The 16,128-nt window shown below is 36.5% G+C and overlaps 1 protein-coding gene across 3 annotated transcripts in view; it reads right to left on the bottom strand.

The window, feature by feature from the left end:
- Window positions 1-12,903, bottom strand: part of LOC144972290 (calcium uptake protein 1, mitochondrial-like) — a 37,083-nt gene extending 24,180 nt beyond the window's left edge. For 2 of the 3 annotated variants that reach the window (XM_078913379.1, XM_078913380.1), the window contains exons 1-5: window positions 12,737-12,903; window positions 11,244-11,611; window positions 10,130-10,286; window positions 9,784-9,943; window positions 9,013-9,050 (exon numbers count right to left, since the gene is read on the bottom strand). In XM_078913379.1, coding sequence (XP_078769505.1) covers window positions 9,013-9,050; window positions 9,784-9,943; window positions 10,130-10,286; window positions 11,244-11,599 — 711 coding nt within the window. In that variant the 5' untranslated portion in view covers window positions 11,600-11,611; window positions 12,737-12,903. Of the gene's footprint in view, window positions 1-7,213; window positions 7,226-9,012; window positions 9,051-9,783; window positions 9,944-10,129; window positions 10,287-11,243; window positions 11,612-12,736 lie in introns of all 3 variants that reach the window. The other variant, XM_078913378.1, reaches the window with a different exon arrangement.
- Between the last annotated feature and the right edge of the window lie 3,225 nt (window positions 12,904-16,128).

Here is a 16,128-nt window from a genome sequence, read left to right as displayed (position 1 = left end):
GTCTACGACAGATGCAGTCATTTGTTGAAGGAAAAGGAAAGAGAGTGGAAAAGATCTACAAAAGGATATTGTCTCGAACAGCAATCAAGATCACTCAAGGAGGATGGGACGACTTAAAATTTACAAACATGATTTTCTCAAATTCTATGACACAAACATGGACTATTGGGAGGGGAATGGGGTGCCTCAAACCTAAATTTGTAAACTAAGACTAGAACAAAGAAAAATTGTGAAAATATACTGAACAGGGCCTTGCATCCAAAACGTTTGGTGCATGCATTTTGTTATATTTTGAAATAATTTTATTGTCAACTCTTGCTCTTAATTTTAGGTCATGGATGAAACTTCAAAGAATCACTTATCCCAAGGGGTAAGCGTACTATATGTACCTTGATTTTAATTTTTAAAAGAAAAATATTCTTCGTTATATGATCTAAAAATAATAAAAGAGTTGATGAAAAATGAGAATAGACTTTACATGAATTCAGGAAAACTTATATTGATATCTAATATTTGTTTATTTTTGAGTACACAAGGTCTTCAAGATCTGTTTATATATAAGCTACACACATTTTTGCATTACTAAAATCGGTTCATGATAACCCATAAGCTACAGGAAAGATATAGGTGTTTTGGAAAAAAGAGAACAGGTTCTGTAAAGCGATTTGAGCATGTTTAGAGAATATTGCGCTATTTAAAAAAAAAGCTCAACTTTCTGCAATTATTATTGGGTAAATAATACGAAAATTATTTTTGAAAGAAATCCAGTCCCGCTTTAGGCAATTTAAATCCGAAATACTCTTTTATCATCCAGGGCAATATCATTGTGACCTTTGATCTTTGTGTGATGAATAGTAAAGTAAATAAGTCATTGACAGAGAAACTGATGATAGTTATTTGGATTGTGATAATGAAATGTAAGAAAGACAAGCTGAAAGCTGGCTACTGAAGGCTTTGCTACCATAAGTGGGAACTCTTAATACAATTCGATTTGATTTTTAAGGCAATATGAGCACAACTTTACAGCATATTTTACAGATCTGCCACTAGCAACGAAAACAAATCAGAAATTTCACCCAGGAAAAAAGTTTGTCTCAATCTGTAGTCGTTTAAACTTTTTTTTGGGGACCCCAAATCTGGAACTGAAACTTCCTTTCCCCCACAAATCAGATTCGCTGACTCTCTTGAAACAATAAAATCTGATTTTTTGAATTTTTTTTTTTTTTTTTCGAAATTCAAACGAGATCAGTGTGAATCATTTTGTATACAGTAGAACATGACCATAGCGGCACCCGCTACAGCGGGACCATCGCTACAACGGGACCTTACACAAACCCCGCTTTTTTTTACTATATAAATTCAATAACCTGTGCTTGGGTTTAGCGGGTCAAGGAAAGGCCCGAAGTTGCTTACAGCGGGAAAAATTGAGCAAGCTGTAAGCGCCGCCGTGACTCAGCGAGTGACGTAGACTGGGCTCTCTCCCACCACCCAGGACTAGCACACACGCCTCCGTCTGCCATTTCGCTCGTGTCTTCAAACACACCTCTCGTGTCTACCCGCACTTCTTTTGCCGCTCGCTCTATTTCTTTATATGCGTTGATTGGTCAGACTTGCGATGATTAATTAAGTTGGGGCACAAGATGACGCCGTGTGTAAAGCCCTTGGCCAATTAGTAGTGCTGGGTCGAGTTTGAAACGATCAAATCGAGCGGGTTTTCGATCGAGTCCTCTAAAATCGAGTCGGTTTCGAGCGGGTTTCGAGTCAGTGACGTCATCGAGCAGTGATTCGTTTGAAAAAAAAAAAAAATACGAGCATCTCGTTTGCCACAGGAAACTTCACATACCCTCCCTCTCTTATGTCTGTGGCTGGCTTGACTGCAGCTGGTTATGATGGGGGCTGCCAGATGGACAAGTTCAAAATTGGTTACTAAGAAACGCTTTTCTATTATTATTCATTTTTTTTAAAAATCTTTTATTTTTTAAAAAATGAAAAGATAAGTTTATCCAACTGTAGTCGATTGTTTTGTTAATCAAAACCAATGAGTTTTTCAAGGGAGTCAGAATGCTTGTGGTCTTTGGCTATTTGGGGTCAATTTGACTACTTGGGCAAGAAGAAATCTGGCTGTCTGGCAGCCTTGATTATGATCGTCGTCGCATCACACACACAGACACACACACACACACACACACACACACACACGCCATCAGTTGTTGAGGGTGAAGGGTTGAGACCCCCCCCCCCCCTCCCACACCACCATCATCCCGCTGTCACCTTAACATTTCATATTTATGTCGCGCCAAAAGTTGTCGGCCGCCCCCACCTCCCATAATTTGTCACTGGTCGTCATCGCCTCTTGTGTGTGCGGGAAAAGGTCGTGCCTTTCATTTCATTATTTGAAAAATAAATGAACAAGAATGGTGTGTTTTTATTAGGTAGGTAGATAATAATAATATTTAGCAGGTTCCACACCCAGACACCCACGGATTGCCCGGACACGATGATAACGATGCCGACGACAATGGATGACGATGATGATGATGATGATGATTATCGTGTTTCTGTTTTTAAAAAAATGAAATACTTTAGCAGGTTCCACCCCCACCCCCCACACGGATAGACCGGACCCGAAGATGATGATTGTGTATTGCTGGCTGTTACGGCTGTGATGAGGATGATGATAATGATGATGATGACGATGGCGCAGATGGTGATTATTTGTTCGGTCGCTCAGTGGTACGGTGTCTCTTGTCACAAAATCAAGCCTTGTCAATGGCCGAATGAGTGACAGTGATTGTTGAAAATTGTGATCCAGACGTTAAGTCCGTGTGTAAGGCACTTGAATCAGGTGTGAATGTATTCTTATCTTATAAGCAATGACGGGTATTGTAAAGAGCTTTAATACAAAAAGACTCCAAACAGCGATCGGTACCTACTGTACGAAATGGATGTATGGTCGATATGGTGTGCCGGAGGAATAAATTAAATTAAATATTGTGAAATTCATTGAGTATGGTAAATCCTTGGAAATGCGCTTTGAACTAATACACCTAGACAACTCCGATTCCAATATAAACGACTGATTAATGTTCCCATATATAAACTATAGTTAGCTGAAAATCTTTCTTTGTCGGGACTCCAAAAGTATGGAACGAATTAGACAAAGAAATCAAAGGGTCTTTTAGGAGCACTGATTGATTTTAGATTGATTATTACATTGGAATGTGTTGATATTTATTTTATTCCTTATTATTAGGGTGGTGGTGGTGGTGATGATGATCCCGCTGATATGATGGTGATGATAAATAAATTAAACATAATTCCCTTTATTCATCCCATAGGGGAGATTCGTCTTTCGGGTCTATTCTAAGGAAGACTGGAATAACCCAAGCGACAGCCGCAGTGCAGCGCCGCAAATTTAGTTAGGGCAAGGTGACTTGCTCAAGACCACTCAGCGGCGGGTGATCGAACTCGGTACCTTTCGGGTGCCAACCAAAGACCGTACCGCTGCCCCTGATGAATGATGATGATGATGATGATGATGATGATGATGATGATGATGATGATGATGATGGGAACTAACAAAGAATACACAGGCATCTAAAATTGAAACATTCCATATTCAAAGCTAATGTTTTACTTTTAAAAATTGAGCTTTACAATATCCACTAAATGTGATCAAAGCGCTTTGTAAAGGGGTCCCTGGTCAACAGCAACATTTAATATGTAGGACGGGACATGCCGCCTGTTAGGCGATATTACAATTTTTCAGACAAAGACAACGCTGTTAACGGCCAGGTACTCATTTTACACCTGAGTACGGTGAGAGAATGTGAGTAAAGAGCCTTGTCCAAAGACTCAACTATGCACCGAGCGCGAGGCTCGAACCCAGGACTTTCCGATCCGAACGCGGGTGTCATACCACTAGACCATTATAATGCACTAGACCCATGGCCGACTAGAGTACTATAGGTACGTCATGACTAGACCACATAGCCGCACTACTGTAGGAGTAGGAGTGTTCATTGATAGATGGATGCGTGTGTGTCATAGAAATAGCCTTAGTGTGTGTGTGTGTGTGTGTGTGTGTGTGTGTGTGTGTGTGATAGTCAAACTTGAGTAGGTTTAATGAAGACTTGTCACACACGCGTGATACACCTATACGAATTTCCCTGCCACCCAGACACACTAACATCTGACAAGGAGTGAGGGCTGTGGAAGAACCACAGACTACCGTGTGCAAACGTTGGCGATTGGTATCGGATGGCAAACTGTGATCGTTTGAATTTGAAATGATTCGAAACACTCGTTACCCCTCCGCTCGCTCGGATCCTGATCGTCTCAAGCTCGTCTCACGTGTCAAGATCGTCTCAAGCTCGTCTCAAGCTCACAACCCGCCTGATCGTTTTAGTGACTCGATCGTTTTACTGACTCGCTCTTCCGGCATTGAGATCGGACACCGACTCGTTGACGCTGACTCGATCGTCGATCGGGTAAAAGCGATCAAATAACCCAACACTACCAATTAGAGAGAAGAGGCTTGTGCGTTCGCGGTGGTGTGTACATTTTAATCCAGATCAGCCCTATTATTACTATCTATTACTTATGCCATTCCTCATTCATTGCAATTGTTGCTGCTCAAGCATACACATCACTCGCACTCGTTCGTATCGTAGTCCTTCCTGCCTAAATCCCCCCCTCCCCCACTTTACCCCACCAAAAAAAAAAAACCCCAAAAAACCCACACACAACCCCTCCCCCCCCCCCCCCCCCCCCCCAAATAAAAAAAATTAAAATTTAAAAAATAAAAAAAAACAACCAAAACAAACACTGAACCAAAGATAGTCCATTTCAAGGCTCATGGGTCACGTTAGTTTTATTGACATTCAAGAGAGGTAATCATGGTTATTTTTGGGACATTTTCCCCTGCTTTCCTATAGCGGGAACTTGGCTACAGCGGGATTTTTCTGCTGGGACCAAAAGTCCCGCTATAGGCATGCTCTACTGTAATTAATCATTGATTGACGATTTCTCTTGTGTTTAACAAATATATCATCTATTTTTAACTGTTTTATGATATATGCCGTGTCGTGTTCGCTCTGAAATAAATCCATGAGTAAAATGAGGCAATGATGGCAATCTTCCTGTAAAACTTTAAATCGAATTTAGTCAAATTTGGAGCAAATTTTTTTTCAAATAAATCTGCTTATGATGGCGTTTCATCCATATAAGTAGTGATAGTCTGCTTTCTGCTTTGTATGTGATCACATGATCCATCTCTCACTCTAAATTTATTCCTATTTTTGGGGTTCATTTCTCATTGGTAAAATCTCTCAACGGCCGTGAAATCCCATATATGGTGAATACAGCTCTGACGTCCACTGACCTTTGTCATTTATTGACCAGAAAACTTTTACTTCATTATATTAATTGATTGAAATGACCCAAAATGTGTCAAACATTCTTAAACTTAAGCCTTCAATGAAGTCTTGTGTCTAAGAATTATTTTATTCCATCAATATTTGAAGTAAAAGTTTACAGAACCAAAAAAAAAAAATGCTGTCCTTGGATGGCAGATCTGGTAGCAAGGCTGAGCCATTAGCAAAGAAAATTAGGAGAAGAAAGCAGTTGCCAAACAATAGCCAGAATAATGAGGCAGTTAAAGGTCATTAACCCCTGTAACCCCAGAGAATAGAAAGACCCATAAAGGTGTTGAAAACAACCACTTGAGTGAGACACACATTCCAATTAAAGGAATACAACAGAAATATATAACCCCCTTTCCTCACCACATCACTCAGACATCCCAAATACAAAAATCTAATTTTCAAACTATTCGCATCACTTCTGGTGATCTCACTAGCTCGTGGTAGAATTCCACTTCACAAGCTAAAGGACTAATATCAATCCAAGGTGCCATCACAGTTTGTACAGACCCCCATGCCCAGTCAGCAATGATTGGGTAGTTGGGTCTATAAGACCTGGAGGTAAGTATTTTTGATAGACTGGCGTTTCATCTAACGGGTAGCAAGCAATTATCCTTAACGTTACAAAAACCAGGATAAATTCTGGCTCTTTTGCATTCCTTTACAGGCAATACCAAACATGTCTCCCGTCTCAAACAGAGAGTTGTTTCCAATCCTTCACAGCCTCTCCCTTTCCCAATACCGATGCAAGCAAAAGATGAACACATCGAGCACGTGTTATACAGCTCTAGTAAGAAAAGACACGAATGAAAAATCCAAGTTTCTATTCTGACTTTTAAAAATCATTTTCACCACCAATTACAACTAAAATGATTTTAAAATTTCCGTTTCTAAACTTTACATTCTCCATTTTGCTGCAATATTATTGAGAAATATTTTGTATTTTAAAAAAGGGGAGGTCAATCCAATTGCTCTGAAGTGTCAAATATATTATAATTTATAATCCCCTAGGAACAAACAAACAAACAAACAAAAAAGTAATCCTGAAACAACAATTTTTTATCCATATCTCGCTTTACTGAAGCTCACTTTTTTATTATCTTTTATTTTCTTCAAAATTCACAGGTTCAGAAAGCTTAGTTTGATTATTCTTACAACTCAAGCAATGACCTGGGATAAATTTGACCCCTGTCTAGTCTAAGGTGACAACATATTCAAGACACACTTGGCCCTACAGAGAGACCACATCATCACAACCCAGCACTGGACACTTCTAAAAAGGGAAGAGACTTGAGACTACGCTAATCTAGGATGATTCAGCAAAATCCATCAAAACAAACATGGACGTAACGATATGTGTGACTTGTGAGAACCAATCTATATTCATCATTCCTATTGTGAAAGAGCAAGCAGGTTTCAAAATCTCGATTTATGAAAAATATTATGACTTAATTTACGAATCAATTAATTTAAAAAGACGTATCATAATGACTAATTATATCATTTATCAAAAAATGGGTTAAAGAAATGAGTGTGAGAAAGAGATATATCGGTTTGTTACTTTTATATAAATGAAATCAGCAGGTTTTACATTTCATCATTATTGAAATTTTATACGTAAAAGAGATACATTAGAGATTGTTATTGTGGTCAAAATTGTTGAATATTGTTTGAGAGTTAGAGAGATCAATGTGTAAGAAAATTAATTGACTATGAGAAGATGAATGAAGACAAGGTGAAATGAGTTTGGGTTGAATTGAATTCTAAAAGCCGACATGGCTGATACTTACAATGCCAGTGTTCTGCAACAACAACAACAACAACAACAGCGCCAACAACAATATCAACAACACCAATATTATCAACAACAAAAACATTAACAACAACAACAACAACAATAACAGTAACATAAACAGCACCAATATTATCAACAACAAAAACATTGAGAACGAAAGTGACAAAAACAGCAACAACAAGAACAACAACAATGACAGAAATATTTGAATTAGTGAATCAGTTGCTGTAGTCAAAGTTAAGATAAAAAGTCTAAACTTGAACAAGCAGGGTTAAATTTCACTCTAACCAGAAATGGCATCGACTGTTTTCAACAAGCATGAACAGTGATACAAGTCTGATTTCATTGGAAACTTCAGCTGCATCACTACACTGCTCTCTTTGTGAAAACGGTTATGTCTGCAGTTATAAGTATAAGTAGATAACTCATTGGAGAGCCATGATTTATAAACATTCAGGATTTAATGAGTTAATATTTTGAGTCTTGACATGATAGCATTTTGCCCAGGCGTACAAATGCATGTCGTCAATGCTCAATTTTCACACTCTTCTCTGACAGAATTCAGGCCAAAGTAAAAATGATGTCAATTCTATTTTTATTTATTTTAAAAAACTAAATTGCAAGCAAAGACAAAACTTTACTTACTTACTTAATAATTCATTATTGTTAAAAAATCAAACAGTTAGTCAATGACATGATCAAATTTTTTAGCCAACTGTTGCCATGCCATTCTTGATTCTCAGAACACAAAGAGTAAGGAGAGATTGTTGATTCAGGGCTCAGAATAACAATCTGCCACGAGGCAAAATGAAGGCCATTCTCATTTGTGGCTTGAAATAAAATAAGATAACATAACTTTTGCACACCATAAGAAGCATTCTCAAATGTGAAATAGGCCATGCCTCCAAGAAATTTTGTTGTCTGTTTTTTAAAACTTTTATTTTTGTTGTCTTTTTAAAAAAATTACAATCTAAACTATGTAAATTGAAGGTGGAAGAAATAATTACTAAGATAATAAAAAGCTGTAAAGAATCTATGTAGTTTGGTATGAAAGCAACCTATATTTGAAAAAAAATTCAAGTATAAAAATATTCCCATTCGAAAGCTAAAATTGACAACTGTCAAGGACAATTTTCCTATTTTTTTATCTAACATAATCAGACATCTGATAAAATGGTGCTAAAAAAGAAAACAAACTTATACTGATTGTTGCTTCCAATGTTACAGAGGATAATTTACGGCTTATTTGTCTGATATAATAATATTTCTGACACAACTTGACTCCCAAATATCTGCTGTGTACACCAACGTTATCAACCCAGGCCATAAACGTGAAATTCATATAAATATGGCTGCCAACAAATGAGTTTAAACTCATGGTTTCTTTCTCAGCGCATGGTGTATCAGTCTAAGAATTTTGATGCCTTTTTAACAAAACCAATCATCTTTTTGTAATATCTGAAATAAAATGCAAATTAGTTGACCCAATTAATGCCATTAACATTAAACAAGGTGTGTGTATTGAGCTCTTTGGAACAATGAAATTGCTTAAATTAAATAAACATGGCAAATAATATTTGCACGCATCCTCATTTCCCAATTAAAAGAAAAAGAAAACCAAGTGAACATTCACATTATTTACTGCAAGAAACTTATAAGACTTAACACCAAAACATTCGATTAAAAAACAAAACCCAAAAAAAAACCCAAAGCTATTGACCCATAGAGCATTTAAATAAATGTTGAATTCATCATATCAGATGTAATTTTTATTGAATTGTGATAAAATCTTACCTTTGGATCGTATTTCTTGAAACTATCAAGCCCAAGACCTGGTGTAAAAGTAAAAAAATTTTTACATTATTAATGAGAGTACAAGAAAGATGAACAATTTTTCACGGCTATGATTATGAGCTTTTGGTAAAAGATAAATATATTAGGGATGTTAAGTTTTCAACTATTTGTTTTTATTTGTTTTTAAGGGTTTTACGGCGCTTGCAACACATTTAGGTTATATCAATGCCAGTAAAAAGGAAGAAAATGGGATAGTAAAAAGTTCTAGAATTACAATTGAAGCATCCAAAGAAAGTAAGACATAGGGGAACTGGGAACAAATAGGGATCAGATGTAGATTCCAAGAGCATACCACCAATGTACTAGTTTGAGATCACCTATAAGTCTCATCCGGACACAAGAACAAAATCCAACAAAGAGGAACACACTCAAATGCTTACATTATACATTAAAAAATAACAAATATACTAATACATAATAGAGAGATGATTTACAAGGAAAAAAATATCATCTCCCAAAACAATAACTATGCATTTGACTGTTTCCCTCCCAGCCAGGACTCCGACCAGGGCCAGGAAAAAAACTAAGTAATCTCATTCCAAGACAAAAGCAGAAAGCAAGTTGGAAAACAGATATAAGGGGATAGAAGACACTGTATGTACCACCCTGCCCACTATGGAAGGTCAGGAACCCCACCCAGAAGTTTTCAACTAGAAAACATAAATAAATAAACTAAAGATAATAAAGGACCTCATTGCAATATTGGTTCACCTTCAGGTTGTTTGATACCGGGTGTCAGGGACCTGACAAAGTCCTCAGGAGTCATGTACACTTCCCAGTCGCCTCCTTGGTACACTTTGAGGGTGGCAAAGTAACGGAAAATCTTGTCAGGGGTGGAGTAGGCACGGATACGGTCCTCGTATCCAATAATCTAAAGAGGATTGGATAAAAAAACAAAATGGATTATCATGAAGAAGACAAAGCGGAAGACTATAATAATAATAATAATAATAATAATTACTATTATTATGATCATAATTCCATCAAATAAATATGAATTGACCAAATATGGGCATTAAATGTTCCACACATAACAATCAACAAAACAATTGCATACCTTGCGGTCCCGAAATCCAACTTTCCTCTTTTTCTTTGACTCGGATGCTTCCCCATTCACCTCTCCATTTTCCTCCTCTTCTTCCTTTTGTGTGATTGATGCAGACTTTACACTGAATGCATCTTTCAAGCTGACTTGACCACTACAAACGCCCATGCTTAAGAAAAATTAAATAAAATGATGATTAAGAAGAATACAAAGATTAGTTTGGAATAATATCAGACTAAAACACTAAGGAAAAGGGGTTTGGTTTTATCTTATAAAAGACAAATGGCTTCTTTCCTGAAACCAATAAAACAACTTTTATTCACCCCAAATACCGGAGCTTACTCAATGTCTCAATCATTTCTATGTTACATGTTTGTGTTGAGAATATTGGCTATTAAGCTTAAACTTAAATGTTGGCCAACTAACTTCGCGGCTCTAGCTAGACGAAGGTTTGAAGCGACTTTTTTTTGAGGCTGTGGATAGCTCATAAGGTAGAGTAACGATCTCCCCGGCCAGGCGGAGTTGTCGTATCAATAAGGTCGTAGGTTCGAGCCCCCATCGCTGCTGCAAAGTTTTTATTATCTGTTGTCTTCTGGCACTTTCCTACTCACTTCATTTCTTTTTATTATTCTTTTAAAAACTGTAATTTTTATCACTATTACACATTCATGCTTTAGAATTAGAAGCATATGTAAAATCAAGCCTTTTTAAAAGTTACAATCTAAAGACATATTTATGTCTCCTGGAGAAAACATAAGATTAACCAATACAATGAGACTTGGACATTTAAAGCCTTCAAGAAATCGTACAATAATTTTTTAAATACTTTTTGTTTTACTACAACTGCTTGAAAGCGGAGGGAATTCCATGAACATATGACATATGTCAGTATTTGATTGGATGAATGGGAATCAATACCTGTGTCCCTTAGTTTGTGAGGGGAGCGCTATTTGTATCTAGATCATCTGTACACAAATTTCCTTTTTTGGGATGAATAAAAGTATTATCATTATTATTATTATATTGATTATTTTATTATTATTGTTATTATTATTATTATTACTATTATTATTATATTATTAAAAGAAAGGAAAACATATAAATTAAGGACACAAAAGGAACTTACCCATTTAAAACAAATAAGAATATGAAGAAAAATCCAAGGAATGTGCAATAGGCATAATGAAGTTTAGAGTCTTTCCTCGGTTTATGGGCAAAATGAGAGTATGAGGTCGTTCTCTTCCATCTTTTTGCCCCAGCACAGGTTAGAGCTGGTCCAACATTGGATGGAAGTCGTCTTAAAATTGTATGAGATGAGAGCAAGGCGCTATTCAGAGGACGTTTTATTAGTTGACATTTTTGGGAATAGGGCTGGATGACAAATTTACTGAGGCTGGTGGGTGGTGGTCTTGCACATATCTTCAGACTTCTGGTCCCGAGCAGAAAAACTCTGACTTTCTGTTGAAGATGTGAAACATTCATTCTCGTGACGGTCTGAGGAAATAAACAAATTGGTTTTTAGAAAATGCATTTTTTGGAAAGATAAAAGCAGAGATGCTCAAAAAGAAAAGTTTACTGTTCAAAAGGATTCTTTGACTGCATTTACTTCACTGTTGTTAAAAAAAAATTATCATCATTGTACTAATGACTGAAACGAGGTGGTTTTGAAAAATATAGATGCTGTGCACCTGGATAAGATAATAATGAACTTTTATGTAGTGCAATATCCACTAAACGTGCCAAAAGCGCTTTACAGGGAAACTCACAACATTGCCAACGGAAATATAACGGACCAACATACAAAATTATGTGTAACCTTGAACGTTAATAGTTTGATAAATACAGTTTATTGTGAGAATTACTCATAAAAATAGCAAAAAACAATAACAAAGACCTGCGTGATGTCAACTTCGTTCATTCTATATGTCTACCTCAAGAATGGGTTATAATGAGTTGTTTTATTCGGTTTGTTTATTTTCACATAGAAGGCAAAACTGTGTTTCGAATTTAGACTCAGGTTGTTTGTCCTAAAAGACAATAACACTGAGGTCAAGTTCGTGTAAGAAGTCACAATGAGACTTTCAGTTTTGAATGGATGATGGGGATGGGGGGAAACAAAATATCCACAGTGAAAATAATCCTCAGATGTGGGTTGAGAGAATCGGTTCTTACATATTAAAAAATATTTTCAAGGAACATCTTTTTGCTTTTAAAAAAATATTTTCAAGGAACATCATATTGCTTTTAAAAAATATTTTCATGGAACATCTTTTTGCGTAATCAAATCAATGTCTGTTGCACTCGCTCAGCAGACCATCCACACGGAAACCCACTACATTACAGTACATTGATCATTGCTTTAGTGAGCTATCTATCAGTTAGGAAGAAAAGTGGGCTCTTCCATTCTATCCATACCCGACAATCATTACAAATGCAACCCTCTTGCTCGTATTAATGTTAGTTATAAAGTAACTATTATTATTGAGGCTATCTATCGACTAAAACGTAATCATCTCAGACATCACCATTCTTCATCATGTTACGGCAAGCACAGATCAATTCTGCACAATCTTTAGTTTGTACTTGGATTTTTATGCAGCCTTCTTCTCCACTGCTTACCGAAACGCTCTCGTCATTCCAAAATGAGATTCAATTCCGAAATTGATGGGTAATTAAGTAAAGAAATCTTGATATGCAACCAATGTTTGTTCCGATGACCCTGATCATTTATTTAGGGGTCTCCACAGTTGCTCGAGCAGTGCGCAGTGTGTAGTTTGGTGCTGTCCAGGGTTGCCAGATTATTTTTCAACAAAATGCCAGGGAAGACTCAAAAAATGCCAAAACACTCAAAAAGATGCCAAAGTCTGTTGACTCCCACCCCCACTAAGAAAACTACTCACTTTTGATAGACAATTTACTATCATATCCTGGTGGCTTGCGTGTTTTCTTTTCTTTTTCTTTTCTTTTATTTTTTTTTTTTATTTTTTTTTTGAATTATACTAAATTTCCTGTTGGGGTAATTATTTACCTACTGACTACTAAGTGGAGTGCTAAACCACTACACCACGGTTGGATTTTAAGAATGAAAAAGAAATGTGAAGATGTTTGTTTTTACGCGTTTAGAAATAATTAAGAAAAGGTGTCATTTGAAGTATAATATACAAGAAAAGAAAATGCCAAATGAAAATGCCAAATGCCAAATGATTTTTCTAATGCCAAACGGTTTTCAAAAATGCCAGATTTTTGGAATCTGGCATTTAAAATGCCAAACTGGCAACCCTGGTGCTGTCGACTGTGTAAAGTGTAAAGCATACGAGGTCTACTTCAACGAACACACACTCAGCTCAACACACACGACACACAGGTGTGAAGCGTGAATAAGGAAAGGGAGGGAAGTGGCGGATATGAGAATTTCAAATTGCCAGATATAAATATAATTTAGATTCTTTTTTTAATTTTTTAATTTTTTAATGAAATAATTTTTTTGAAAAGATTAAAAAGTGAAAGAAGTTGATTTACTTGATAAATCTTGAAGAATCGTGAAATTTGCTTTTGAGACTGACTTCCAGACGAATGTTTGACTTATGATTTGAAAAGTTTGTAATTTATGCGCTTTGAGTAATTTGTCTCGGAGTTAAAGCTCTATATAAGTTTTTATTATTATTAATATTATTATTATTATTATTATTATTATTATTATTATTATTATTATTATTATTATTATTATTATTATTATTATTATTATTATTATTATTATTATTATTATTAGAAGAAAAAGATTTAAATAAAAAACAATTTTTCAACTAGTTGTAACATGATCAATCTGAAGTACTAGGATCAAACAAACCATGAATCCATGGTGTAATAGTATTTATCCGTTAATAGATATTATGTAATAATGCCTTGCACATTTTGTTGCTATTGAATCTGTTTTGTTTTTGTTTTGTTTTTTGTGTTTTTTTTTTTTTTTTTTTTTTTTGTTTGTTTGTTTTGTTTTTTGTCGATTAGGGACTTTAAATCTTCAATCTGGCTAAAAGGTCAAATCGAAAAATATCGATTGTAATATTTGAAAAAGCGTGTTATCGATTTAAGGAAAAAGAATCATTGACAGGAGCAAAGTGCATTTTCAATCAGCGTTCCTCTATCATAAGATTTTTAAAAAATAAATTAAGCCGAGATTAAGAAGAATACCAATAAAGAGTACTTTATGACATCTTTTTTTTTTCCTGTTTCATTTTAAATTTAGATTCTGTAGAAAACCTATGATTCTATCAATGGCTCAAGTGCACTGTCAAATGATTTAATTTGAAAGGCTATACCCAAGAATTACACGCTGGCTATACCCCAACCGACGTGAATATATTTGCAGGTATGATAACCTGACGTAATTATGGGCCCATTTTAAGATTGTTGTAATTGACAATATCTTGCGTTGGTTTGGGAGTACCTATTTCCTTTACAACAAAGAGACCATAATAATTTGGGTTATCAGACCTGTAATAAGTACGTAATAGGTCAACCCCCAGTATTTTACGCGACGAAGTGTCGTTGTTGGCTTGAGATCCCTTGTAAACCGATTTGAATTATTTTTGTGTATAAAAACTCACGGTTTAAAACCCCAACTCTGCTAGACCGGATAATATATGCCACGTCTGTAAAACGTGGATCTTAATCAGTCCTTATTATCACGCGCGTTGCTCTAATAACTAAATGGGCTTCAGCCACCTCCTACTCTCAGACTCGAGTTCTAGCAGGGTTCAGTTAGGAAATTTATTAAGTTTTCATTATTTTTCTTTCTCAACCAACAATATCTACCATGGTAACTACACGCGTTGAGTCGGTGTTGTCAACCAATTATTACAGTTACACCATGTCCTCCATCAGTGGCGTGGGGCCATTGGATCGAATGGTGCCATGCACCGTACCAATCTTTTAAAAATCATTAACAGCATAATTTAATTAAAAATGAAACTGAGAAATTTTAACTCCATTGTCTTTCGCCAACTCGCCAACAACATACTGCCTTTTTAGTCTCCACTCTATTCAAGATTCCGAATCACGCACTGCGCCGACTCGTGTGTTGGTGACATCACTGCGCGAAGTAGTGACTAAATCAAACACCGTTGTGACTAGTGCCGCGCTGAAGACCGGTCTAGACCGCGGTCCGACGGTCTTTTAGCTGTGAACCGAAGACCGGTCCCTTAGGGGAAGATCGGCGGCGGTCCTCACTTCTTATCACCTTTCAACTAGTGCGGGGCGGTCCTTGCAAGGACCACGGTCCTACGGTCTCGCGCCATAGCCTACTACTTCCCCAGCGCAGGGTTGCCAGATTATTTTTCAACAAAATGCCAAGGGAAGACTCAAAAAATGCCAAAACACTCAAAAAGATGCCAAAGTCTGTTGACTCCCACCCCCACTAAGAAAACTACTCACTTTTGATAGACAATTTACTATCATATCCTGGTGGCTTGCGTGTTTTCTTTTCTTTTTCTTTTTTTTTTTCTTTTTTTTTTTTGTTTTTTTTTTTTAATTATACTAAATTTCCTGTTGGGGTAATTATTTACCTACTGACTACTAAGTGGAGTGCTAAACCACTACACCACGGTTGGATTTTAAGAATGTAAAAGAAATGTGAAGATGTTTGTTTTTACGCGTTTAGAAATAATTAAGAAAAGGTGTCATTTGAAGTATAATATACAAGAAAAGAAAATGCCAAAAATCATGCCAAATGATTTTTCTAATGCCAAACGGTTTTCAAAAATGCCAGATTTTTGGAATCTGGCATTTAAAATGCCAAACTGGCAACCCTGCCCCAGCGATTCGTTGCTTCGGTTGCCTATCTTCCACCAATCACCACCCATCCCACTTAATTAATCGCACCCACCCCTCTTTGCCATACACTAAACGACACAGACGACCATACAGGCAGACGACCACCAACCTCCACTCCGCAAACCGCCCTTTCGTGTGTGAGATGGGGGAACAGGAGGCGCACGCCTTGGACGATTCCA

This window comes from Berghia stephanieae, chromosome 5 (assembly GCF_034508935.2).
Source record: "Berghia stephanieae isolate SIO BIC M18660-M18661 chromosome 5, UCSD_Bste_1.3, whole genome shotgun sequence".
Taxonomy (NCBI): Eukaryota; Metazoa; Mollusca; class Gastropoda; order Nudibranchia; family Aeolidiidae; genus Berghia; species Berghia stephanieae.
This window is presented reverse-complemented; position numbering and strand designations above follow the sequence as displayed.